Source organism: Mustela nigripes, chromosome 2 (genome assembly GCF_022355385.1).
Source record: "Mustela nigripes isolate SB6536 chromosome 2, MUSNIG.SB6536, whole genome shotgun sequence".
NCBI classification, from domain to species: domain Eukaryota; kingdom Metazoa; phylum Chordata; class Mammalia; order Carnivora; family Mustelidae; genus Mustela; species Mustela nigripes.
The window spans coordinates 2,484,642-2,511,175 of record NC_081558.1 but is presented as its reverse complement, the minus strand read 5'-3'; the positions used below and the strand labels follow the sequence as shown (position 1 = coordinate 2,511,175).

The window sequence follows — 26,534 nt, the reverse complement described above, 5'->3', positions numbered from 1 at the left end:
CAGGTCATGATCTCAGGGTCCTGGGATCGAGCCCCGCATCGGGCTCTCTGCTCCGCAGGAAGCCTGCTTCCCTCTCTCTCTCTCTACCTGCCTCTCTGCCTACTTGTGATCTCTGTCTGTCAAATAAATAAATAAAATCTTAAAAAATAATAATAACAAGCTAAATAGAACATAGAATATAAGAACTAAGAATCTGGGGTGCAGTGGGAAAGTTTCATCCTGACATGTTCAGAATGGGAGGGGGTTTCAGGGCCCAGGGAGGCGGGCGGGCTCCGGGGCTCCCTCCCACCCGCGCCCGGAGACGCGCAGGAAGCTGAAGCTCAGAGAGGCCGGGCAGCCCTCCCCGGGTCACACAGCAAGGCAGGGCCAGGAACGGCGGCGAGGGTCTCGCGGGTGGGCGTGGGCCGCGGGGCAGGGGCTGGCGGGCGGCCGGGCTAACTGCTCTGACCCCCCGCAGGTCTTCATCGCCCAGACGGTGCTGCGCAGCCCGCCGGCCATGAGCCCCAGCGGGCAGCTGTCGCGAGCCACCGAAAAGCAGCTGCTCATTTACCTGCGCGTGGCCACCTGGAACCAGATCCTCGACCCCTGGGTGTACATCCTCTTCCGCCGGGCCGTGATCCGCCGCCTCCACCCTCGCCTCAGCGCCCGGCCCAGGTCGCTGTCCCTGCGGCCGCAGCTCACCCAGAGACGTCCAGTGCCCTAGAGCCGGTCGGCTGCGGGGGGGGGGGGGGGGGGGGGGGGGGGGGGGGGGTGGGGGGGGTGCTCTCCCAGATGGCGCGTCCCTCCCGAGGACACAGCTGCCTGTTCTGGGGTCCCGGCAGCCCGGAGTCTCAGAAGGACCAAGCCTTGGAGTGGCAGGATTGTGGGCTGTTCTTCCGCAGCCTTGGAGACCCCCTAACGCTCCCCGGATGCCCCTTTCCCGGCCCCCTCCGGCCCCAGGAAGAGTGATGTCAGGTCAGGGGGCGTGGGAGGAAAGGACACTTACAAGCCTCCCCTTCCAGCAATCCTCTGCGAATGGCGGACTCCGACCCCTGACTATGACCTGCTTTCTGGGGTACGGTTGATGCCCTTGGACACCCCAACCCACGAAGGCTCTGCTTAGGAAATACTGAGTGTGCACGGGTGAGACCCCTCCCTTGCCAAAATATATCACGGCCCCCTCGGCCGAAATTTCCCTCGGATCTGAAGTCATCAGTCTTTAAAGTTTGTGCATTGGATCGCGTTGGACCACGTGCCCACGGCAGCCAGAGCAGAGCTGGGGGGCGGGGGGCCGAGGCGGTGCCTGTTTCGTTCGCTCAACACTGAAGGTGCCCAGGGCCTCGAGCAAACGCACCTGGCGCATAGTAGGTGCTCAGTAAACATCGGTTGAAGGGACAGATGATTGAGGCTTTGCAGAGCGCAAGCTCCGTGCAGGCCGGCTTCGCACTTAGTAAAGGGCTTGGCACAGAGCAGCGGCTTAGAAAACATCCGGTGAGGTCAGGTGCCCCCCCTCCAAACCCTCATGCCTGCCCCTTTGTCTGTCCTCTTTGTGAACTCCCCCCAGAATGACACACGCAGCTGCAGGGGTGGGAGAGGTGCCTTTATTCCCCATGAGCCCTCAAGGTACATGAGGACACAATTGCCCCCTGACCCCCGTTTCCCGCCCCCCCCCCCCATGTCCCCCCCCCCCACACGCACACCCAGCTTTCCACTCCACAGACCTGGGATCTGCTTACACCGCCCTGAGCCAGGCCCGAGTGAAACTAAAGTCCCTGTTTCCACTCTTCCTCCTCCCCCAACACCTCCCTGCTGGGGGAATGGGGTCACCTGCTGCCTCCAGGGGACCCAGCTGGGAGGGACAGCAGATTGTGGGGGGATTATGGGAGCCAAAACTGTGTTGCCCTCAAGCTACAGCTCCCCATGGTGGGGAAGGGGCTCTGACCCCATAGGAGCAGACCTTGACTCCTTGAGTGTGGGGGAGGGGACAGGCTTCTCAGCTAGAGACTCAGGGGGCTGGGAGTGCGGAAGGGCCACCCCGGGAGCCGATCTAGAGAGGATAGATCTGGTGGGTGCGGTGGACTTCTGGGGTCCTAGCTGGGGCTTGGGGAAGAGGGCTGGTTTCTGGGGGGCTGAGGGGATCTGTGGCTGTGGGGCTAGGTGGGAAGTTGGTGGGCTTCGGCCCAGGCCGCTGTTGGCCTGCATTCCATGTACCAGATCATGGGGCTGGGGCTGGGGCTGAGCAGCTATGCTAGGGGCCAGAGTCAGGACTCTGGGCGGTGGGCCTGGGGGCTGATGTTGGGCTGGGGGAGTGAGATCAGCTTGGGCTCTAGGGTCAAGGCCAGAGGTCTGTAGGTGGAGTCCATTTCTAGAGCTGAGCTGGATCTTTGAGCTGGTCTGGGTTCTGGAGCTGGACTGGGCTCCAGAAACAGGCTGGGTTCTGGAACTAAGGTAACTTCCAGAGCTGGGCTGAGTTCTTGTACTGCTCTGGGTCCCAGAGTTGGGCTGGGTCTCAGGGCTGAGCTGAATTCTTGCCCTAGGCTGGGTCTCTGAGGTGGACTGGGTCTCAGGACTGAGCTGGGTTCCAGAACTGATCAGGGTTCTGGAGCTGGGTTGGGTTTCAGAGCTGAGCTGAATCTCAGAGGAAAACTGCATTCTCGAGCTGAGCTGGGCTCCACAGCTGGGTTGATTTCTTGTGCTGCTCTGGGTCCCAGAGCTGGCCTGGGTTCCAGAACTACTCTGGGTTCTGGAGCTGGGTTGAGTTCCAGAAAGAGGCTGGATTCTAGAACTGAGATGAATTCCAGAGCTGGGCAACATTCTTGACCTGGGCTGGCTTCCAGAGATGGGCTGTGTTTCTGAGCTGAACTCAATCCCGCGACCGAGCTGGGTCTCAGATTTGAGCAGGGTCTCAGGACTGGACAGAGTTCTGGAGCTGAGCTGGGCTCCAGAGCTGGGTTGAATTCTTGCACTGCTCTGGGTCCCAGAGCTGGGCTGTGTCTTGGAGCTTAGCTGGATTCCAGAACTGGTCTGGGTTCTAGAGCTGGACTGGGTTCCAGAAACAGGATGGGTTCTAGAATTAAGGTAATTTCCAGAGCTGAGCTGAGTTCCTGAACTGCTCTGGGTTCCAGAGTTGGGCTGGATCTCAGGGCTGAGCTGAATCCTAGAGCTGGGCTGAAATCTTGCACTGGGCTGGGTCTCTGAAGTGGGCTGGATCTCAGGCCTGAGCTGGGTTCCAGAACTTATCAGGGTTCTAGAGCAGGGTTGGGTTTCAGAAACAGGCTGTGTTCTGGAATCACGCTGCGTTTCCAAGTTGGGCTGGATTTCTGGGCTGGAGTGAATCCTGGAGCTTGGCTGAGTTCCAGAGCTGGTCTGCTTCCCAAAATCCAGCTCAACACCAGAGCTGCCTTGGGCTGTGGCCTGCAGCTGGTGTCTAGAGCTGGATAGCGTTTCCGAGGTACGCTGAGTCCCAGAGATTGACTGAGCTCCCAGACAAGTCTGGGTCCTGGAGCTGGGTCCACTTTCAGAGCTAGACAGAATTGTGGGGCTTAAGTCTGTTGCTGTCTCTGTCTGGGTCCCAAGGCTAGGCCGGATTCTGGAGTTTAGCTGGATTTTGGAGCTCAGTGGGCTCTCAGCAACCGACTGTGGTTGGCAGCTGGATGGGGTTTCAGACCCAGTCCACGCCTCAGACTGGAGCGGAGTTGTGGAGCTGGGTGGACTGCCTGAGCTGGACCGAGCTCTGGAAATGGTCCAGGTCTTGAAACCGGTCTGGGTCCCAGAGTTAGATGGTATTCTAGAGCTGGTCTGCGCTCTGCAGGGAGAGCGGGGCTTCGCATCCAGCCGAGCTCTGGAGGCGGGCCTTGCCTCAGAAGTGGATGGGGTGTCAGAGCTTGTCTGAATTCGGGAGTTGGGCCTGGTAGTAGCCCGAGACTGGGGTCTGGAACTGGGCTCGGTCTCTGAGCTGGACTCATCGCTGGAGCCGGACCAGGCCCCAGGATGTTGGTGAGTACTCGAGGGCAGTTGGGTTGCAGAACAGGGCTGGGATCTGGGTCTGGACTGAGCTGCAGCGAACATCTGGGCTGGTGAGCAGGGCTGGGTTTGGGAGCCGTCTTCCAGTCCTGAGCCTGGGTGGCTACTGTTGCTGGATTGTTTCTTGAGTCTGATCTGGGCTCCAGAACTAACGGGAGTTCCTGAGCTAGACGGGGCATCTAGGTATGGCTGTGTCATGCGACTGTCTTGAGTTCCCCCATCAGGTTGAGTTTTATGGCAGGGCTTGGACACAGATCTGGGCTGGCTTCCGGAACTGGGATTGATCTCCGAATCGGGCTGTGTCTTAAAACTTACCTGGGACCCAGACCTTAACTTGGTTTCTGAGCTTGGTCTAGCTTCAGAGCTATCTTGGGTTCTAGGGAAGGGCTGGGTTTCGGGGCTGCGTTGGGTCTCAGAACTGAATTGCCTTCTAGCGATGAACTTTGTCTCAGGGTTGGCCTGAGGTCTAGAACAGGGCTTGGTCTCAGAGCTGGGCTTGGTTCTAGAGCAAGACTTGGCCTCAGAGCTGAGACTTGACCTCTCAGAACTGGTAGCGGTTCTAGCGGGAAGCTCGGTCCCAGAGCCTGCCTGGGCTCTAGAGCAGGGCTGGGTCTCAGATCCGGGCTGGGCCCTGGGGCCGAGCTGGGCTTCAGGAACCGGCCCGGCGAGCTGGGGCGGGGGGCTGGGTTCTGGGCTGGGGCTGCGCTGGGCCCCGGGGCAGACTAGCCACAGGCCTCCCTGGCCTCCCCGATGGCGGCCCACACCTCCACCACAAACTCGTCCGGGAAGGCGAACTCGCCCAAGACGGAATCTAAACGGTGCGCGAACTCCTGGACGCTCCGCGTCTTCTTGGACGTGTCCACCATGGTGGCTGCTGCGGCGGAGCAGGAGGGAAGGCGGGTGAGGGGGGCTCCTCGGGCCTCGACTCCTCCCGGTGGGCTACCCTCCCCCCCAGGGTCCACCCGGCTTACCCTGGCCCCTTACCCAGCTCTGGGTCCCGAATGCCCATGTAGCTCTCCAGCAGGTCGTCCACTCTCCGCGACGCCTCCTCCTCGAACTCGCTGGGCTGGGGGAGGGGGGCAGGGCCCGGCCCAGAAGGTCAAAGCCTGGGCTCCCTCCAGCCCAGCCCCTCCGCAGGCCCCGCCCCTGCGCCACCGCTCCTGTCCTGCCTCCCCACGACGACGCCCCATCTCGCAGGGAGGCGAGGGGCTTGCCGGAGAGGTTCTTACCTGCCATCCCACTGAGTCAGCCGGGTGCTCGGTGCAGAGCCCCCGAAGGCTCCTGTCCCCCTCACTCACCATTTCCTCCACTGTGGCAGCCCCCCCAGAACGAAGACGCAGGGTCTCCCTCCCACTGGCCATTTTTGCTTCCGTGGGACATTTGCTGCCGCGGCTCCTCTGGCTGATCATATCTGGAAGGGACAGAGCCAGGAGAGGGGCACGTGTTCTGGGCGGTCCGCATCTGTGTAAGTGCTCCGAAGCTGCCCGCAGAGCCTTTCTAGAACCTTCTTGTCTTTCAAAGCCCTCCTTACATCCAGGGGTTACTCCTCAGAGACCCCGCTTGAGAATTCTTGCTTCCTCCAAATCTCCCTCCTTTTTTAAAATTTTATTTATTTTAGATTTTTTTTTTATTATTATTCATTTGACACAGAGAGACACAGCAAGAGAGGGAACAGAAGCAGGGGGAGTGGGAGAGGGAGAAGCAGGCTTCCCGCCGAGCAGGGAACCCGGTGCAGGGCTCGATCCCAGGACCCCAGGATCACGACCTGAGCCCAAGGCAGATGGCTAATGACCAAACCTCCAAGGCGCTCTTCTTTTTATTTTTATTTTTTATTTTTTTTAAGATTATTTCTATATTTATTTGATAGAGAGAGAGAGAGAGATCACAAGTAAGCAGAGAGGCAGGCAGAGAGAGGGGGAAGCAGGCTCCCCGCCGAGCAGAGAGCCTGATGCAGGACTCGATCCCAGGACCCTGAGATCATGACCTGAGCTGAAGGCAGAGGCTTTAACCCACTGGGCCACCCAGGCGCCCCCTCCTCTTTTTAAAATGACTTTCTAGAAGGGACTGCTTGAGACCCTCTTGTAGCCAGAGGATCCATCTAGAAAAGACTGTCTAGAACTCATCCATCTTACGTTTGGGCACGGCTCTCAGCGTCCACTGCTGTGCTAAAGGGCAGATCTGGAAGCCCACCCTGACCCCTTCTCCCTGGGACCTCCCTCCAGATGTGCCTGGGTGCTTCTAGAACCTCTCGCTGGAGAACAACACAGATCAAAGGGCCAGTCCATAATAAAATAAGAAGGTGGTGCTGGAATGGAAAGCGGTGTGTTGATGATTTCTTCCTTGAGAAAGTCTTGGCTATTAAAAAAAAACACCTCTGCCCGTTAAACACGAAGCCTGCATTCTAACGCAGGGGTTCTCGACCCCAGGGGCAGGGGCGAGTGATTTCACCCCCAGGTGACCTTGACCATATCTGCAGGCATTTTGGTTGTTACAACCTAAGGGTTGCCATTGGCATCTGCTGGGTCAAAGCCAGGGGCGATGCCCAACATCTTACTGCGCCCAGGGTGGCCCCCACTTCAGGGAATGAGCTGGGCCAGATGTCCCAGTGCTGAACTGGGGAAAACCTCTTGGAGAGCAAGTCCTTTACCCCATGCACGGACAGCTCGCAGACCTCTCTGTGGAAAGCACCGTTCTATGGGCAACTGGGTGGCTCCGTCCTTTAAGCATCTGCCTTCTGCTCACCTTGTGATCCCAGGGTCCTGGGATCAAGCCCCACATCTGGCTCCCTGCTCAGTGGGGAGTCTGCTTCTCCCTCTGCCCCTCCCCCTGCTCATGCCGAATCGCTCTCAAACAAACAAACAAATAAATAAATAAATTTTAAAAATACGGTTCTAGAACACACCTGGAAAAACCTTCTCTAGAACCACAGCCAGAATAGGTCCAGACGCCTCCTTCTCCAATCCTGATCTTTCCAAACCCGCCTGTCCCCACCCCCGGATGGACTCTGACAATCTAGAAACTACCTACCTATTCCTGACACAGTGCCAGAAGCCCCCGTCATGGCATCAGAGGCATCTAGAACCTTCCATCCTGTCCCATTCCCCCCCATATACGCCCGTGCTCCACTGTACTGGCGTCCGGAGAACCCGCTTCTGGAAGAGCTCCTCACCACCACCCCACCTGCCCCCTGGCCCCCAGGTGGCCCTCACCGAAGGCTCTCTTGGGCTGCACCAGACGCAGGGTGAAAGGCTGGGACTTGGGCAGCTCCCGGAGCATCTTGGCCACCTCGTAGTGGCGGCAGCCGACGATGGAGTGGTCGTTGATGGCCTCGATGCTGTCGCCCACGCACACGGCCTGGACCCGGTTGATGATGCTGCCCTCCTTGATCCTCTGCGGGGACCTAGAGTCACTCACGGGGCCAGCCCAGCCGCCACCCCTCGGCTTCCCGGAGCCCAGGTTAGACCGGAGAGGGGCAGCGCCTCGTGCCAGGTCCCCGAGCACCCAGGAAGTCACCCGCCCTCCCTCGAGCACCTTAATGAAGGCGTAGCCGGCCCCGTTGTCCGTGATGGTCAGTCCCAGGGCGTCTTCGGTCTTCGTGACCTCTACCTCCTTGGTCTCGCCGCGCACATGGGCAAAGATAAAGTCCTCCAGCCCTATCTGGCCGCCCAGGAGTTTCTGCATGTCCACTTTGTGGCTGTTTAGGGTACAGAATAAGATCTGTCCCAAGGGGAGGGGGAGTCCAGAATTAATGACAACGCTCATTGCCCTCTGTGCAGACAACCAGGGTGATGGGTTCGGCAGCCCGAGAGGGAAACTGAGGCACAAAGAGACATGAAACGTGTCTGGTCACCCACCCACCAGGATCCCAGTCCTCGGGGAGAAGGCTGCACGTGAGACCAGGATGGGGCGGGGGGGGGGGGGGTGTCGGGCAAGAGGGAGTCTGAGACCCTCCTAACCAGGAGCAGGGTGATAAGGGGGTTGTGGGCAGGAAGAGACCCCTCCTCCATCCCCAGTCTTCCAGTTGGTGTCCTGACACTCCAGCCAACTTTTCCAGTCGATTCTGAATCTACTGGCGCCCCCTGGGGGCTGCGAGTCACACAGCCCTGCCGCCCAGCCCCTGACCCCTGGGGCTTCCGACTTCGCACCTGGAAGGCGGCTGCCTGGAACCCCTGCCCCGGCGGCGCCCAGGAGCCTTGGACGCGCTTCCCCTTCCCCGAGGGCTGGGATCCACTCCCAGCCGGTTCAGCGCAGTGGGCTCCTGGACCGCCTGGGGACCCACTAACCCTAACCCGGGCTCCTCTTTTGCGCAGGGCGCGAAGAGGGTCTCTAGGCTGTGGGCACCCCAGGATCTGAGGGGTGTGTCTTTGAGATCCGGTGATCGGACCCCCTCCATCCGAGGAGGGGGAATCCGGAGCCCCCGGTCCCTGGCTCCAGGCTCCACCCTATCCCCGGTCGGACGGGTGCGCCTCCCGCGCTGGCGGGGGGTGGGGTGGCGGGGGCTCGGGGGTCCTCACCTCTGTGGGCGCGATCCCGAAGGCCTCGGCGATCTTGGCGTAGAGCTCGCGGACGTTGGTGAAGCCCTCGATCTTGCCCGTGGGGCTGCCGTGCGCCAGCTGCGTGCGGAAGACCAGGCGGGGACGGGCGCGGGGCGCGGCTGGGGGCTCCGCGGGCGAGGGCGGGGGCGCGGCCGGGCGCGGGGCCTCTGCGCCCCGGGTCTCCTGGGCCGCGGCGCTCTCCATGGCCGGAGGAGCTGGGCCACCCCGGCCACCGCCACCGCCGTCGCCGCCGGATCCGCCGCTTCCTGCAGCCTCCCCTCCCCCGGTCCAGGGCGCGACAGTCGAGCCGCCGGAGTAAGGGGATCCGGGAACCCGAGCCGCCCGGGAAGGCGACACCGCGGGCTGCGGAGGGGGGTCCGGCCCCAGGTGTCCGGGCCTTGCCAGCGCCAGCTGCGCGCTCCCAGGGGACCCCAGGCAGTCCTCCGGGCCCTGGGCTGCAGACTGGGGAAGAACAGGGATCAGGATGAAAACAGCTGAGCGTGCCTAGTGCTCCCTGTCCTCTAGCCAGGTGCTTATTTAATCCTTGCAACAACCCTGGAAGGGGGCAGGACAGGTACCCTGGGATAACCTCAGCCACATCCTTTCACTGCTCCCTCCTGGGGTGTGTGGGTGGGGGGAGTCCTCTCTGAGGCCCACCAGGCCCTGCACAACCTGCCCCATGCCCGCCCTCTCCTCCCTTCCTCCCCATCTCCCCATCACTCCCCCTGCTCCATATATACTGGCCCCTTTGCCTTTTTTCTAATGCCAGGCTGGGTCCTGCCCCAGGGCCTTTGCACATGTGTTCTTTCTGCCTGAAAGTCATTTCCCAGTCATCCATGCGGTTCCCTCCCACACCTCCCTCTGCTACTTGCTCAAATGTTACTTCCTCCCTCCACCTCTCAATCTCTTCCCAGATTTTTCTCCCTGGTATCGAGCACTACTGGAGAGATCAGCTGTTCTTCTTGTATCCTGGCTGTCCCCAGGACTAGAATGTCAGCTGTAAGAGGGCGGGGGATCTGGTCTCATCGCCCCCCCCCCCTGCCCCGGCATATCCTGGGGCCCCGTGCCTGGCACACAGCAGGCGCTCAGGCGATCTTTGGTGAGGAAATGAATGAACCCCCAGGTTACAGATGAAGAAAGAGGGAAGGGGTTGGGGGCACCAGGAAGATCCATAACGATTTCCTGGGACCACAGCACGGAGGCAGCCAACAACAAGAATTTTGGCTCTGGGGGGCATCTGGGTGGCTCCGTGGGTTGCACGTCTGCCTTTGGATCAGGTCATGATCCCCGGGCCCTGGGATGGAGCTGGTGTGGGGCTCCCTGCTCAGTGGGGAGCCTGCTTGTCCCTCTGCCTGCTGCTCCCCCTGCTTGTGTGCTCTCTCTCACTCGCTCTCTCTGATAAATCTTTAAAAAAAAAGAAAAAAAAAAAACTTGGCTCCTATAATACAGAGCAATGGAATGCCATATAGTGGTGGCGGGGAGGGGTGTTCCGCCTTGGGAGAATCTCAGAAACCAAGCGCTAATGGAAAGGGCCAAGTTGCAGAAGGCTTTGGACACTGTAAGAAAACATCCTGTCAAGTTTAAAAGTCTGGATGTTATGACATTGATGAGCCTTGAACACACGGCGCTCGGGGAGGGAACCAGACCCAGAAGGATGCCCTGGGTGTGAGCCCACGTGTGTGACAGGCCCGGAACAGGCTCCTCCGTGGACGGGAAGTGGATTCGTTTCTGCCCGGGGCTGAGGGAGGTAGGAGGGTTGGTGACTGCTAAGGGGTACAGGGCTGCTCTTTGGGGGGATGGGAATGTTCTGGAATGAGATTGCGCTGATGGTTGCACAACTCTGTAGATATACTAGAAACCACACAATTGTACACTTCAGAACCTTTACAAAATGAAGGAGAAAACCAAACCCCACCAAAACGGTACTATTTGGGGAAGATAGGCTTATGTGCTAAACGTTACAGAAAGGCTTGCCTGAAAAACTCTAAATTTGGGACAGGGGTACCTGTGCCGGGAAGGGGGGGGACAAGGGAGCTGGGGTGGGGAGGTGAGAGTATCTGGTTAGAGTAGTCTCCTGGGGTGGCCGTAGGGCTTCAAACAACAGGGATTTACTCTCTTGTTTCCAGGGGCCCGAAGTGTGATGTCAGCCCGTCAGCAAGACCATGCTCCCTCCAAGACCTCGGCAGAGGCCTGCCCTGCCTGTCCTCCCGTTCCGGTGGCGGCTGGCCCTCCTTGGCGCTTCTTGGCAGCTTTCATTCTTCCCATTTCTGCCTCTGGGGTCACATGGCTGTCTCCTGTGTCTGCTTTCGCATCTTTGTCTTCTTATAAGGACACCAGTCACATTGGATCAGGGGCCCACCCTACTCCCGATGACCTCATCCCTACTAATTATATCCGCAGCGACCCTATTTCCAAATAAGGTCACATTCTGAGAACTGGGGTTTAGGGCCTCAGCATATCTTTCGAGGGGACATGATTCAACATCCCGTTTGTCAAATTATTCTCCAAAAATTTTAAGATGGCTTGAATACTGCATTACACAGAAAGTCGCAGAGAGCATTCCTGCGGAGCCCAGTGCGGAACGTCCCCGGACCAGCGGCTCCGCGCTGAGAAGACAGCTTGCAGAACTGAGAGCCGGTGTTCCAACGGCCGCACGTGCGTCACACTAGCCTCCCGGGTGCCCAAACCACCAGAACATCCATCCGCAGAGAAGGGGTAATAGAATGTGGTCCATCCACGCATCAGAGTATTAGCCACAAAAAGGAGGGAGGCGCCCACGCGCTGCCCTGGGGATGGACCCCAAGCCCACAACACTCAGGGAGGGAACCAGACACAGCCGCACAGGTGTGAATCCACGCGTGTGACACACCCAGACCAGGCTCCTCCAGACAGAAGGGGGGGGGTCAGTAGTTGCCAGGCACTGGTGGAGGGCGGGCCTGGGACACCCAGCAGGGGCGTCTTGGGGGCCTTGGGCACACCTTCTAGCCCACTTCCCACCTCCCCTAAAAACATTCACAAGCTTGGAAATTCAAATTCCACTTTATTTAAAAAGTCCAGATTGAGCAAAGGCAGAGGCTGCCTCGGCAAGGGTCCCTCGGCTGGATGAGGGAGGGGTGGTCAGTACCAGCCGCCCCAAATTCTGGGGTGCAGGCCACAAGCAGAGGGCCCCACCTCGAGTATAAGAGCAGGTCCCTGCAGCATGCCTGCCTCAGGGTAGGGGGGAGCCTGCGGTGAGCACCTCTGGGGGTCCCAGCATGACAGGTTTGGGGTTTTATACCTTGTCCCGGGCCCGGTCCGGGAGAGCCAGTGTAGCAGGTATAACCCTCCCCACCCTGAGCATGCCAGCAGCTGCAGGTTCCCTTGTGTCTTGGGTTCCGCAGCCCCTGTGGTGCTCCCATGTCCCTGTAGTGTTGTGCAAGGGGAGCGCACCTTGCTGGGCCCCAGGGCTCTGGGTTCTAGGCGTTTCATGTACAGCAGGTGATTTTTCTGGGGTCAGGCTGCTGGGGGAATCGAAAGCTAGAGGGATGCTGTAGAAATTTAATTTTGGGGGGCTGGAGCCCCCAAGGTGCAGGATTGGGCATGGCCCCAAAAGGTGGACCCCCAATCCTCCTCCATGGGGTGGGGAAGGGGCCGTGACCAAAGGCAGTCTTCTCTGGATCCGTGGGGTCGCGGACACCCTCATAGGTGCTCACTATGACAGGAGAGAAGGGGGGCTCGTGATGGGGAGCACATCCCGCCCAGCAGCATTCATGAAGTCCCCTGGGACCGGCGCCCCCCAGCGGTCCGGCCACTGGCCGCCGGCAGCAAATAAGACCCACCTGGTAGATCGCGTGTGGGCGATGCCCTCGGAATAAGATCCATCAGCCCGATCCCACCCAGCCGGCAGCGCCCCGAGTCCCGGAACCCCGTTGGAGGGCGAAATCCAGTCATTTCCGCGGGGCCCAAGGCAGGTCTAGCCCCAAGTGACCCCCCAGCCCCCCGCGCAGGGCGGCCCCACGCGGGCCGCGCAGAGTCCCGGGGGTGACCCGCCGCGGCACACACCTGGCGACCTGGGCCAGGATCTCCTTGATGCGGACGATGAGCTTCTCGTGCTGGGCGGGGTCGCGCTCGATGGCGCCGTGCAACCGGGCCATGTAGAAGTCCAGGGTGCCGAGAGTGGGCGTCTCGCCCGTGCCTGGAGGAGGACAGGGAGCGGTCACTCGAGCCAAGCGGCGGAGTCGACGCGGCCAGGACCCCACAGAAGCAGAGGTCAGAGGCGCGGGGTGGGTCTCCAAGGCCAGGGTCCCGGGGAGGGGGCCAGAGGCGAGGCGCGTCGGCGGCACTGGATGGGGCGGGAGACGGAAAGTGGGGAGGGCGAGGCCCGGGGTGGGGATGGGGGGGTGGGCGCGGGGGGATCCGGCTTACAAATTGGGGAGGAAGTAGCCAAGGTCAGCTGAGGCCAGAGCGCGGAAGGCCAAGGAGTAGGGTCACGGGCAGTGCCGGCGAGGGCAGGGGTCTGCGAGGGCGGGCGCGTGCTCAGCTCACGCGCGGGAGGGGCCATTGGGGCGGGGCTGGCCGGGGCGTGCGCTCCGACCCCCGAGCGGCTGGGGGCGGGGCCGGGAAGTGGAGCCGGCGGGGCGGAGCTCGCCCGACCGAGGGTGCGGGGCGAATGGGCGGGGCCTCGGCGCTCGGGGGCGGGGCCTCCGCACCCGGCACCGGCAGCGAGGCGAAGCTGGCGGTGAGCGCTTGGCGCACGGCCTGGAGCTGCTGCTGCAGCGCCAGCGTCCGCCGCTCCTCCAGCGCCAGCTCCTGCTCCAGGCGCTCCCGCGCGCTGCTCATGCTCTGCGTGTGCCTCTGCAGCACCGCGTTCTGCTCCTCGAAGGCCACGTTCATCTTGCGCAGGCGCCGCAGCTCTGCCTCCCGCGCTGCGGCGTAGGGGAGCCGGGTCAGAGCCTGGGCGTCCCCCCTAACCCCCGCCGACCTTGCCTTAGCTGTGTCCCCCACCTCCGCCCCACCCCGCGCCAGGCCGGCTGTCACCGCTCTGCCTCCAGCTCCGGGGGCCGGGGCGGGCCGGGGGTGGGGGGGGGGAGGTGGGCGCCTCTGCTTTTTCCAGTGGTCACCCCCCCGCCCCCCGCCACCATCTCCGGCCTTGGCACCCGCTTCCCCAGGAACCCCTAGTCAGTGCTCACCTTTGTTTTGGTCCAAGAACTCTTCAGTGAAGATGGGGACGTCGAAGGTGGAGAAGCCATCACAGTCCCCACCCTGGGACAACAGGACAGGTGACAAATTTGGGGGGGGGCGCCAAAACCCCTCCGGGTCGTCCCTCAAGTTTGGGAGGGATTCCTCTGGTCAGCTGGGTTGAAATCCTTTAACAACATCCCACGACGTGCAAGCGGCCCCACCTTTGCTGGCACGTCTGGAGGAGGGGCACTCGCCTGCGCCCATGAGTTGGGGGCTCACGCGGGGGGGCGGGGGGCGCTCATGACCTCCAGACCTTTCTCGCCCAGCCGTGGTCCTTGCAGGAGGAGGACTTACCTTGTGTCCATTTAAGAGGGTATTCATGAGCCCAGAGCCCGAGTCTTCTGGGGGTAGAGGGAGGAGGGCACGATCAGCCCGCCGGGTGGGTCTCCTCTGAGCGCACACAGTGCTTTGCGAGTGCCCTCCCCTCTGCCTGGGATACCCTACCTCCCCAGTTAGCCCGACTCATCCTGGGGCACTCTCATGCCTTGGCCCCCAGGTCAGCACTCAGTCTGGTTAGGGGAGTCCCACGGAGGAGGGCGGCTGGGTCCACCTGGGGCCACCTGTCTCTGAGCCCGCACCCAGCTGCCTGGGGGCTGGGTCCCTTTCCCACCTTTCTTGATCTTCTTTTCCTGGATCTTCTCCGTGCACATCTTGTAGGCTTCTGACTGCTGGTAGGCGCGCAGCTCCTTCATGTACTGCTGCTTCTCCCGCTCCGCCTCGTCCAGGTACCGCTGGTGGGGCAGCGGGGAGGCTCGGCCCGGCCCAGGGGCAGGGGCGGCGGGCCTCCGCCACCAACACCCCATCTGGCTCACTGGGCACCACCTTCCCGTAGCTCCCTACTGGTCTTGGAGACAAAACCTGCCTCCTCGGCCCACAGCTCAGGGCTCTCCCCGCAAACTCCCGCTGTTCTCAACCTCGCCCTGTTGTCTGACCGCAGGCGCCCATTTCCAGGCTGGACTGCACCCCCCCCCCCCCCCCCCGCACCCATTTCGCTTGCTGAAATCCCACTTAGAGGGCACAGACTACTGCTCTGTTTTGTTTCCTTGAGATCTTTGCAATTTTAAGTTAATGACCAGGACTTGAAAACCGGAAGATAGCCCATAAAAATCCGGCCCCCAGCCCTACTTCCTCACACCTATCCACGTTGATTCTTAAGTTTTACGTCGATTCTTGCCTATTGCTGGCCTCCCCTGGCTTCAGCCTGCTAGGGAGGGCCCACGAGTGGTCAGTTCACCAGGCGGGAGCAAGGACCCTCCATATTCTGTCCTTTGGGGGATGTAGCTGCAGGGCAGTGTCCGAGTGGGTCGGGCCAAGGTCAGTGGTCCTGGGGCAGCCCCCGCCTTGCACACCTGCTTCTCGGCCGGTTGCAGCTTGCTCCACTCGGCACCCAGCATCTTGGTGATCTCGGGAAAGGGCAGGTCTGGGTGGCGCGTGCGAATCTGCTCACGCCGCTCGTTCAGGAAGCGCACGTAGCCGGTGACCGGTGCCTTGGGCCCATTTGGCAGGATCTTCTTACGCTTCTTGCCCTTGGGCCAGCCGCGCTTCTTCACCGGCTGCAGAACCGGACCGCGCCGTTGGGAGGGGCCTGGAGGGCTGGGAGAGGGCTAGAGGGGGTGGGCGGGGCCTATCCAGGAAACAGGGCCCGGAAGGACTGTAGGTATGGCTTGGTCAAGGCCCAGGATTGGGAGAGGGCGGGGTTACGAGGTCCCGGGAGCAGGTCATCCGGGACGGGGTTAAGCCCCGCTTGTGGGCGTGGCCTCTGGCGTGGGCGCCGCCTCTCTGTTGGAGGAAGGACCCACAGGACCACCGGAAGGTGCCTCCCACAGGGTAGTAGGCGGAGCTGGTATTGAGCGATGGGCGGAGCCTGGGCTTAGTGGCAGAGGATCCCTAGGGGGCGTGGCATGTGGCGGGACCTCACCATCCGGAGGAAAATCTGGACTGTGGGCGGGGCCACAGCGAATTCAAATCTAGCCCGGGGTGGGGCTTCCAGGCTACGGGCGAGTCCCTCAGCCTCCCCCACCACCTCGCAGGGACGAGGGACTCACCTCTTCCTCGTGGGACCCCTTCTCGCCGGCCCGGGGGCCCTCGCCGCGCTCTTGCTTGACAGCCACCACGAAACCCCCATGCTGCCCCGGAGCCTTGCCGCCCGCCGGCCTGGAGCCACAGGACGCCAGGGTCACCCCCATCCTCACCTCCATCCCCGACCGCGGAGCTGGCACGGAGGGGGCCTGAGTCTTGGGAGGAGGAGTCTGTGGGGGTCATTAACCCGCGGGACGGGGCCGGAGCACTAGGGGGGCCGTAGGGACCTCTGGGAGGAACTGAGCCTGGGAGTGGCGGGGAAAGAGGCCCGTGGGGACGCAAGGGGGAGGTCCTGCCCCGGCAGTGTGCGGGGAGTCAAGACCCCGGGGGGCGCGGGGCGAGGAGCTCCGACAGGACGGGCGGGGGCTGGGCTGCAGCCCCGAGTGGGCTGGGGGAGGGGATGTCGCACTCACGCGGCGGCCGCGCCGGGCTGCTTGGAGCCGTGGGACATGGCCGCTCCCGGCCCCACCTGGAAGGCAGACGTGTGGCCGAGTGAGGGGCGCCTGAGCCGCCGACGGGGTGGCCCGGCGGGGGAGCTCCGGAATGCCGGCCCCGGGGTGTTTGGGGGGGCCGGATCCAGGGGCGGGGAGGCCCTCGAGGGCGGCCGCCCCGGGGATCCTTTGTTGGGCGATCGCCCCCCGGAAGGGCCGGCCCACTCTCCCCCGGTCCGGGAGGGGCCCCTCCCCGGCCCCAGGCCCCCCCCTTGCCCCCACCCCCTCGCAGGGCCCCGAGTTCCGCGGCTGTTTTCACCTCCAAAGAAACTTTCCCGGACCTCTCTGCTGCTGCGCCGCTCCAACCAACCGCCCCGAGCCCGCCCCTGCCTCTCGCCCCGCCCCCGGCATGCTAATAAGGCCTCCGCGAGCGTTCGGATTGGGTGTAGTCTTTCTCTGGGGCGTGGCCATGCAGATGAAGGTTGGCGCGCCGGCCGGCGATTGGCTGGGGCAACAGCTGGGCCGCGTGGGAGGTGGATAGGGAAGGGTGCGGGCGGGTGCGTCAAGTTCGGCTGCGCTCGGCCGCTCTCGGGACCAATCAGGGCACTCTGAGGCCTCGCCGGGCGGAGCCCCTTAAAGGGCCAGAAGGCGCGGCTCGGACGCCTCCTCTCCGAGTAAAGGCGAGACTCCCCGCCCCTGAAGGATCCCCAGACCGGCAGGGCCAGATCGGGCCCCTCCCTAGTTGTCATGGAGACGGCGGCCAGTTGCTAGGAAAGGGGGTTAAGGTCTCCCCGCCCCCGGACAAGGTGGGACCTGTCTCCGGGTCTTGCAAACCTGGCGGGGAAGTCGGTCATCTATTCACTGAATTTAGGGCCCCCGGCCCCGCGCTGTGCCTAGCCCTGCTGTGAGCCGGCGCGGGCTGCTGTCCCCCTGGGGGCTCTGCTCTCCCCTGTGCTCTGGAGACCTTGCACCATGTTTCGGACGGGGAGGCTGGGATGCTGCAGCGCTGAGCTCCAGAACTGGGCCGAAAGCATTTGGGAAGAGGAAGTGAGACAAGAAGGCTGCAGGGAGCTCGTGAAGATGTAGGGGCGGCAGGCTCTGCTCTGGGGGTTTAGGGGGCCCCCGCCCCCCCCCCCCCCCACCTCACCGCGGCAGTGTGGTCTTAGGGCCTGAACTGGGACTTCCCCTACTCTCAGGGTGACAGTTGGGGTCACTGAATGCTCACGATGTCCTATTAGACCCCAAACGACTTGCCCACATCAGCACTCTGCCTCATTTCCCTTCTCCGCCTCTGATATTCCTCAAATACAGACACGTCCATTTCATTCCTCTCTCTCTCTCTCTCTCACACACACACACCCCGCCCCTGGGCCTTTGCACTTTTTTTTTTAAAGATTTTATTTATTTATTTATTTATTTGACAGACAGAGAGGCAGGCAGAGAGAGAGGAGGAAGCAGGCTCCCTGCTGAGCAGAGAGCCCGATGCGGGACTCGATCCCAGGACCCTGAGATCATGACCTGAGCCACTGAGCCACCCAGGCGCCCCGCCTTTGCACTTTTTGTGCCCTTTCTTCCTGATTACCTGCCTGGCCCATTGCTTAATCTCCTTCAGATCTTTGCTCGAATGTCACCTTCTCAATGAGGTTTACCCTGTACACCCTGTCTTAATTTTTCTCCATATGTTTGTCTCCTCTGTTAAAAATTTTTGTTATTTCCTTGATTTCAGTAATCTCTACCTCCCGTGTGGGGACTTGAACTCCCTACCCTGAGATCAAGACTCACATGCTCTGTATGACCGAGCCAGACAGGCACCACTAAAGAACATTTGGCGGAAAAGATTTGAGGATGTCCTTGGCTCTGTCGAGGGACTCACGGCCGGGACAGCATTCCACGCAGCAAGTAGACGGGCGCTACAAAATGGAAGGTTATATTGGATGGAAGAAGGGGCAAGGACGATCCTAGCAAGAGAGAAGAAAGGATTGTTCCTCCTTGAAAGGTCACCTTCCCTTAGCAGGGGGGAGAGCTGGAGGTCTAATCAACACAGAGTCTCTCCTTTTCCTTTGGGGTGGAGAGGGAAAGCTCCCAGCTGACCCATCAAGACTTCACGTCTCTGGGGGAGGTGGAAGCTGCAGTTACTCGGTATTAAGCCCGGCTTTGATGATGTGGCCTAAGTGGCTGTTTTATGGGCCCGTGGTTTTTAACTCTGAAGCTCCTAGAACAGCGCGTCTAGGAGCTACTCAACCAGATTTGCTGAATAAACAAATGAGGAAATACAGTAAATATCTCAGAGGCAAGGGCTTTGGAAAACAGCTAAGCAGTTCCTCAAAACCTAGAACATGAAGTTACCATGCGATCCAGAAATCCCGTGCCTAGGGATATACCCAAGAGACCCAAGAACATGTGTCCACGCAGGAACTTGCGCACGGATGTTCACAGCTGGCACGATTCACAACCGCCAAAAAGTAGAAACAACCCAAATGCCCATCTGTGGATGAGCAGATAGAGAGAATGTGGTCCGTTCAGCTACTGGAATGTTAGTGGCCATAAAAAGCAATACATTGGGCGCCTGGGTGGCTCAGTGGGTTAAGCCGCTGCCTTCGGCTCAGGTCATGATCTCAGGGTCCTGGGATCGAGCCCCGCATCACGCTCTCTGCTCGACAGGGAGCCTGCTTCCTCCTCTCTCTCTCTCTGCCTCCGTCTCTGCCTACTTGTGATCTCTCTGTGTCAAATACATAAATAAAATCTTAAAAAAAAAAAAAAAAAAAGCAAGACATTAAGGGCGCCTGGCTGGCTGGGTCGGAGCAGCCCTGGACCCTTGGTATCCCGGTCATGAGTTTGAGCCCCCTGTTAAGTGTAACTTTAAAAAAGGGAAAAGGACTAAATTGCTGATTCATGCTGCAACAGGGGTGAATCTTGAAGACATGAGGCTCTGTGAAAGATGCGAGTCACAGAAGAACCACAAGTGTGTGGCTCTGTTCACATGAAAGGTCCTGAACAGGCAAATCCATTGAGACAGCAAATGAGCGGTTGCCTGGGGCTCGGGAATTCGTGCGGACGAGGGATGGGGAGAGATGGCAGATGGCCATGGAGTTTCCTTCTGAGTAATCAAAATGCTCTAATGTTCTAATGTTGCATAACTGTAAATATGTGAAAGGCCTCAGGGGACGCCTGGGTGGCTCAGCGGGTTAAGTGTCTGCCTTTGGCTCAGGTCAAGACCCTGGGGTCCTGAGATCGGCCTGATGTCGAGCTTCCTGCTCAAGAGTGAGTCTGTTTCTCCCTCTTCCTCTTTCTCTCCCCCTCCCCAGCTTGTTATCTCTCTCTTTCTCAAATAAATAGATAAAATCTTAAAAAAAAAAAAAAAACCTCAGAATTGCACACTTTACTTTTTTTATTTTTTTAAGACATCTATTTATTGGGGTGCCTCGGTGGCTCAGTGGGTTAAAGCCTCTCTGCCTTCAGCTCAGGTCATAATCCCAGGGTCCTGGGATCGAGCCCCGCATCAGGCTCTCTGCTCAGCGAGGAGCCTGCTTCCTCCTCTGTCTCTGCCTGCCTCTGACTGCTTGTGATCTCTGTCAAATAACTACATAAAATCTTAATTAAAAAAAGATATCTATTTATTTATTTGACAGAGAGAGAGATCACAAGCAGGCAGAGAGGCAGGCGGAGAGAGAGGAGGAAGCAGGCTCCCTGTCGAGCAGAGAGCGGGATGCGGGGCTTGATCCCAGGACCCTGGGATCATGACCTGAGCCGAAGGCAGAGGCTTTAACCCATTGAGCCACCCAGGTGCCCCAGAACTGCATCCTTTAAATGAGTACATCGTATGGTATGTGAATTCAGTCTCAATACACCTGTTTCTGTAAGAGGCAGCCCAAGGCTAGGAATCTTGACAGACCCAGATTCCAGACCCCAGACCCCGCTCCGCTGCTTCGCGGGACGCACCACCCTCGCCTGTGCTTGCAATCTTAAAACACTGTAGGTGAGAAGTCCCGCTGGGAGGTCGGGCAAGCCCTCCCCTCCAAGCCCCGCCTCTTTGGCTTGATTGACAAGGGTTGCGCTAGAAACTGTCCTCCCGGCTCCCAAGTTCCCGCACGCGCGAGAAACCCAGGGGTCTCCCCATACATTAAAAAGAAAGGAAGTGTTTTGAGGTTGATTATATATATATATATATATTTGTGTTAGAGAGCGAGAGGTGGAGCCGGGGAGGCGGAGACGGAGAGGGAGACCATCTCTAGCAGACTCCGCACAGAGTGGGGAGCCCATAGCGGGGCTCGATCCCAGGACCCCAAGATAATGACCTGAGCCAAAACCCAGAGTCCCACACTTGACCGATCGAGCCATTCAGGCGCTCCTGAGGTTGATTTTGAGAGCAATTTGCAGCTCCTTGACATCAAGAAAAGTATCTTGCTGCGCGGTTAGTCTCTAGAAAGAATAAAAGCGTCTTCGGTCCACACAGCCCGTACATGCCCGCACCCCGCGCAAGCCACTATAAGGAGCAGCATTTATACCATTTGACTTTATATCCTTCGTGCATTTAACAGCAGATCCTTTCTGCCCTGAAGTTTTAAAGCCCCCCCCTTTTTTTCTTTTTTTTTTCAAGTAGGCTCCACACCCAATGTGGGGCTTGAACTCATGGCTCCAAGAGCAAGCGTCACCAGCTCCACGCACTGAACCAGCCAGGCGCCCCTTGTTTTTTCTCAGCAGCATTAAGTTCTCTCCATACCTAGATCTCAGTGGGGGCGCCTGGGTGGTTCAGTTGGTTGTGTGACCAGCTCCTGACTCCAGCTTATGTCATGATCTCAGGATCATGATCTCAGGATCATGAGATTGAGCCTGGTGAAGGGCTCCGCACCCACCATGGAATCTGCTTGGGATTCTCTCCCTTTGCCTCTCCCTCTGCCCCTCTCCCCAACTGCATGATCTCTCTCTCTCTCTCTCAAATCAATAAAATCTTAAAAAATAAATAAATAAAAGCCAGCCCTCCCTAATGACCCCAGCTGTCTAAAGTCGTCAATTTCGTGTTCCTTTCTTTGCATCATTTCTGTGCCTCCCTGGGAAATCTTGTCCAGCAGAAAGCCAGGTACAGAATCCCAACTGGCAGTCCCAGAAGTACAAGATTCATTAAGGATGGCCTAAACGTTCGCTTTTGAAATTGTTATTATGCAAATATTCCACTTCTTACTAAAACTCTTCCTACACACAGGAACTCAGAGCTGGTTCCTTCTGCGGGCCTAGGGGAGAATCCGCCCCAGGCGCTCCTAGCTTCTGGGGGGTTGCTGGCCCTGCCAGGTGTTGCTTGGCTGGTCCCAGGGTCACCACAATCTCTCTGCCTTCATTGTCCCTTGGCTTCTCCCCGAGTGTGTGCACCCAGCTTTCCCCTTGTGCTGAGTCCATGGGGGACTGTCCCAGCGTGCCGTTGTCTTGACTCACCACTTCTGCTATGACTATTTCCATATGTTGAATTCCAAGGTCCTGGGGGTTAGGACTTTCACCATCGCCTGCTTTTCCAGAAGAGGTCGGAGGACACGGAATGGCTGGGTTGTAGCTGTGCCTCCCGCTGAAGTATGTGATTCTTATTCTCTACAGGAGGTAGTTTAACCCCCAGGAAGAATCAGGATGCAGTTGGCACACCGGGGACACCCCAACCTTCCTCTGGCATTTTTAGGGACAGATGTAACACAGGGGTCCACTGGGAGGCCTGAGGACACAGCAGGGAAGCAGGGATCGCAGTTGCCCCCAAAAGGGGGGCTGGGCAGGGGCATCAGGCCCCTGAGGACGGGGCACCCCGGGCTGCTGCAGGACCCTCACAAGGTCAGGGAGGTGCCCTGAGCCCTAGATGTGTGACTTGAGCCATCGACCAAAACTGTGCCCCAGTCAGCCCCTCCGCAAAGTGGGACCATAACTGTGTCTGACCTCAGGAGGTCGTGGGGAGGGTTTAAGGAGCTTGACTGATGTTCTCCCTTAGAACCAGGGTCAGTGCCACTGGGAGTGGTAGCTGGCTTGGTTAGGGCAGCTGCAGACCCCATTCAGAGAATTTTCTAGTACAGTGGCTGCCACCCAGGGTAGTTCAGGGGACACTGGACAATGCCCAGAAACATGTTTGGTTGTGACGACTCATGGTGAGGGTAGGGCATGCCCCTGGCTTCTGAAGTTGGAGGCCTGGGGGCTGTGATGCCCAGGACAGTCCCCCACCCCAGAGAACGAGCCGATGCCTGTGTCAGTCCCTCCCAGGCTGGCAAACCCCGATCCGCAGGCCGAACCCGCACCTGCCTCATCTCCCGTAGGCCACCATGTGACCCTCTTCAGCAGGGCTGCTTGTGCCCACTTCACGGGAAAGGAAACTGATGCTTTCGGGCTTGCTGGGGACCACCTGGGTTTCACTCACAGCCACCCTGGGATCTAAGCCAAGTTCCTGGCTGTTTTTCCCAGGTTTCCCGGGTTTCCCAGGTTTCTAAGAACTCTCCCTCCCCTTCCCTCCACCCAGCACCCCCCTCCTCCCAGCCTGGTCTGCAGGGGGCGTGGGTGCTCTGCACTGCTGTCCCAACCGCCACCGGGGCCCAGGCCTGCTTCGGAATGGACAGCCCCCATGCCCACCCCCGCCTGACTTCTTATCGGACTTTCCCAGCCCTCTCTCCCAAGCCTTCCACGGCTCCCCAGTGACCTGGAGGTAACGTCCAGACTCTGCCGGCCGTGCAGCCAGCCCTCCCGTGTCTGGTGTCTGACCCCTCCGGCGCCAGCACCCACCGAGGAGGGGCCGCGGCCGGCTCTGTCCCCACTTCCGGCTGACTGGGGCTTCAGAATCTCTGGGGCTCCTGCGCTGCTCAGCGTGAGGGCCAGATTTGCGGGGTGAGGGAGTCCAGGGGGGAAGGAAGGAAGGAAGGACGCAGGTCAGAGGCAGCCTGCTCCCCCCCCCCCCCCGGGCGGGGAGACCCCCGAGAGACGCTGGTGTTTCTGCCAAACGCCCCCCTGTGCTGGGTCTGCCCGAGGGATGCCCCCTGTGGGTTCCAGACCCCTGCGGGGGTGCCGGGAAGAGTAAACACAGGGCACCTTTCCTCCTCAGGTGGGCCCTCCCCTGCTCGAGAATAAAGAACTCAGAGATGCTGCCGATCACGAGGGGAGCCCAGTTTGGATCCTGAATCTGCCTCTTGTTCGCCGCGTGCCCTCCGGCAAGGGACTTCTGTAAGAGCCTGTTTTCTCTGCAAAATGGGCAAGTAGCGGTGTAAGGTCCCCCAGGGACGGAGCCTGAAAGGAGAAGCGAAATGTGACCACAAAGCTTAGGTGAGGGGTGCCCGGCTGGCTCCGATGCGCAGCGTGGGACTGTGTGACTCTTGATCTCCGGGTCACAAGTTCGAGCCCCACCTCGGGGGTAGAGAGGACTGAAATCAATAAATAAGAACTTTAAAAGAATCTTAAAGAAATATAGGCAAGCATTTTTAAACGGCGGGTAGAGCTGAGGCAAGAATTTCTTTACGTCACTTTCACTTTCGCTGCCCCAGAGAAAGGGAGCGGGAGCGCCCAGCAGGGAGGAAAGAATTGAGATTCTTGTCTCTCCTGATCTCCTCCGACACAGTGATCCTTTATCTCCCCGCTCCCCAGCCGGGTTATCATGACCCCGCCCACACCCATTTTTCAGGCTCCTTTTCATTAAAAAAGTAGGCTTTGGGGTGGGTGGTCTGCATCCATGTGGGCGTCTGGGCTGGGACCCCGTTGGGCTGTTTGAGCCTCGGCTTCTTTTAGTGGGTTCCTGTTGCCCAGTTCCTGCTTGCTCTTTTCAACCTCTCTCCGTGCCCGCCACACAATCCTTGTACAGGTATTTCTTGAGCTCCTGTGTGTGTAACTGATCAGCCCCTGCCTTCATGGGGATCGTAGTTCCGGGGGAGACAGGGTCACAGCTGGGGTTGGCGGGGGAGAGCAGATATCAAGATTGTGATGGGGGGCGGCCCAGAGTACTGTGTGACTTACACAGGAGGAGGGGGTAATGAGAAAACTTTCTGGCTGAGACTGTTAAGAGCTAACAATTACAAAAAAAAAAAAAAAAAAAAAAAAAAAAAAAAAAAAAGCAAAACAATTTAAACGGGTTTTTATTTTTTTTTTTAAAATTAAAAAAACAAAAATTAAAAAAATTTTAAAAAATTATTTATTGGACACACAGAGAGAGATCACAAGTAGGCAGAGAGGCAGGCAGAGAGAAAGGGGGAAGCAGGTTCCCTGCCCAGCAGAGAGCAGGATGCGGGGCTTGATCCCAGGACCCTGAGACCATGACCTGAGCCAAAGGCGAAGGCGGAGGCTTAACCCACTGAGCCAGCCAAGTGCCCCTGTATCACTTTTTTGAAAAAATAATATTTTATTTTTTAAAGGACTCTCTCACCCAATGTTGGGCTGGAACTCAGGACCCTGAGATCAAGAGTCGCACCCTCTATGGGCCCAGCTCCCAGGCGCCCTGTATGACTTGTAGTAGTGCACATTATACCCATTCTAGATCTGGGAAGACTGAGACCCCACACAGTTAAAGGACTTGTCTGAGCTGGACCAGCTAGGAGGGAGTGGGGCTGGATCTGGACCCCAAGCTTCTGGCTCGGGAGTGCAGGTGTTTAACCGCTGGTAGAGGAGGCGCCCAGGGGTGGGGGACGACTGCCCGCAGGGCTAGGAGGAACTTGAAACCGCTGGTGTGGTGCCCCAGTGGTGGGAGGACCGTTGGAGGAGAGTGGGGAGGGGTTCTGAGCGCAGGCCTCGGGTGGTGTCGCCTGCACCTGACTCACTGCGCCCCCGAGCGCGCCCTGCCCGCTCTCCGGGCCTGTTGGTCGCCTGTGAAATGGGAGACAGTCGCTCCGCGTCCCTCCCGGCTTGGGTGAGCACACCCACGTGGGGCGTTTGGCACAGTCCGCGATCATTAAATCCCAGCTGGTGTTGTTATGATGATTACCCCCATTATTATCCTTAATAACTAATTAATTAGAACTAATGCGTCCTCTCCGCGTCCGACCGGGTCTCTCCGGGCCGGGAAGGTACCGGACCCCGAGGAGTGGCAGCTCGGGCTCGGAATTCCCCCCCCTCCCCTCCGCCCCCAGCCCACCCCGCAAGCCCCCAGCCCACCTCGTCCTCCCCCGTCCACAGAGTAGGCCCCATAAAGCTGCAGGCCGGCCGGGGTGACGCGCGCCCGAAGGCAGGAGTCTGGGTGTGGGCGCCCTTGCGTCGCCCGCCAGCTCGTGAGGGTCCCGCTAACGCCAAGGGGAGCCGTCGGGCGCTAGGACCGTCTCATCCCGCCAGCGCGGGACGCCGGGGCCGGCCGGGCCCCCCGAGGCCACGCCCCCAGCCCGATTATTGGCTCTCGGGCCCCGGTGCGCGGCCCCGATTGGTGGAGGCGGCCGCCAGCATTCCCCGCCCCGCCCCGCCCGGGCCTTATTTTAGCTTCGCGGCCCGGCGGCCGCAGGCGCGCTCGGCCGGGCGGGCTTGGGCGGTGGCGCGGGGACAGGCGGGCGCGGTCGGCTCGCGCGCCGGGGTCCGTCTGTCGCGCGCCAGGCCGCCCGGCCCGGGTGCGGAGCGCGGCCATGGGCCCGGGGCCCCCGGCGGCCGGAGCGGGGGCGCCGCCGCAGTCCCTGTCGCTGGCCGCGCGGCTGAGCTACGCCGTGGGCCACTTCCTCAACGACCTGTGCGCGTCCATGTGGTTCACGTACCTGCTGCTCTACCTGCACTCGGTGCGCGCCTACAGCTCGCGCGGCGCCGGCCTGCTGCTGCTGCTCGGCCAGGTGGCCGACGGGCTGTGCACGCCGCTCGTGGGCTACGAGGCCGACCGCGCCGCCGGCCGCTGCGTCCGCTGCGGCCCCCGAAAGGCCTGGCATCTGGTCGGTAAGTCGCGGCCGAGCCTCCTCCCTGCGACCGCCTGACCCCAGGCTTGAGCCTCCCCTCTCCGACTGCCTGCCCCCCGGGGCCTTCGCGTTCCCCTTTTGCCTGCCTGCGCCTGGCCTGAGCCTCCCGCCTCTGCCTGCCGGCCCTGCTGCCTGAACCTCCCTGTTCCGCTGCTCTGTACCTTTCTATTGCCCCATGCTTGACCTCCTCCATCTGTCTGCTTAACGGCGCTGGACTCCTTCTGTCTGCCACCTGACCACTCATGTGACCTTCCAGTGGCACTTCCCTTTGTTTTTCTGTCTGACTCCCCTGGGCATCCCGAGCCCTCTCTGGATTGGGTATGACTGCTGGTGCCCCCGCTGTCAGTTGGCCTGGTCCGGCTGGGCTTTTCCGTATGTCTGTGTGGGTGACCACCCAGGACTGC

The 26,534-nt window shown here is 60.1% G+C and overlaps 4 protein-coding genes across 7 annotated transcripts in view; 2 read left to right on the top strand and 2 right to left on the bottom strand.

The window, feature by feature from the left end:
• TBXA2R (thromboxane A2 receptor) overlaps window positions 1-715 on the top strand; it is a 10,052-nt gene extending 9,337 nt beyond the window's left edge. For both annotated transcript variants that reach the window (XM_059388643.1, XM_059388644.1), the window contains exon 3: window positions 458-715. In XM_059388643.1, the coding sequence (XP_059244626.1) occupies window positions 458-703 (246 nt within the window). In that variant the 3' untranslated portion in view covers window positions 704-715. The remainder of the gene's footprint in view (window positions 1-457) is intronic.
• Window positions 716-4,626: 3,911 nt separating this feature from the next.
• GIPC3 (GIPC PDZ domain containing family member 3) lies at window positions 4,627-8,799 on the bottom strand. The gene is made up of 6 exons (XM_059388637.1): window positions 8,517-8,799; window positions 7,534-7,719; window positions 7,212-7,392; window positions 5,301-5,413; window positions 4,987-5,068; window positions 4,627-4,876 (listed from the first exon to the last, which is right to left on the bottom strand). Exons 1-6 carry the CDS (start codon window positions 8,739-8,741, stop codon window positions 4,725-4,727), a joined length of 939 nt encoding a protein of 312 aa, XP_059244620.1. The 5' UTR covers window positions 8,742-8,799; the 3' UTR covers window positions 4,627-4,724.
• A 3,207-nt stretch (window positions 8,800-12,006) lies between these two features.
• HMG20B (high mobility group 20B) lies at window positions 12,007-16,657 on the bottom strand. 3 transcript variants are annotated; one of them, XM_059388634.1, is made up of 10 exons: window positions 16,587-16,657; window positions 16,250-16,305; window positions 15,803-15,911; window positions 15,107-15,310; window positions 14,368-14,488; window positions 14,052-14,098; window positions 13,706-13,778; window positions 13,226-13,441; window positions 12,579-12,711; window positions 12,007-12,228 (listed from the first exon to the last, which is right to left on the bottom strand). In XM_059388634.1, the coding sequence occupies exons 2-10, from the start codon at window positions 16,285-16,287 to the stop codon at window positions 12,216-12,218; spliced, it is 954 nt and encodes a 317-aa protein (XP_059244617.1). In that variant the 5' UTR covers window positions 16,288-16,305; window positions 16,587-16,657; the 3' UTR covers window positions 12,007-12,215. The 3 variants fall into 3 exon arrangements, with proteins under 3 accessions (XP_059244617.1, XP_059244618.1, XP_059244619.1); XM_059388635.1 differs by having other exon boundaries at window positions 14,052-14,095; XM_059388636.1 differs by lacking the exon at window positions 16,587-16,657 and having other exon boundaries at window positions 15,107-15,350.
• Window positions 16,658-25,796: 9,139 nt separating this feature from the next.
• Window positions 25,797-26,534, top strand: part of MFSD12 (major facilitator superfamily domain containing 12) — an 8,805-nt gene continuing 8,067 nt past the window's right edge. Inside the window, exon 1 of the mRNA XM_059388633.1 lies at window positions 25,797-26,110. Within this exon, the coding sequence (XP_059244616.1) occupies window positions 25,813-26,110 (298 nt within the window). The 5' untranslated portion in view covers window positions 25,797-25,812. The remainder of the gene's footprint in view (window positions 26,111-26,534) is intronic.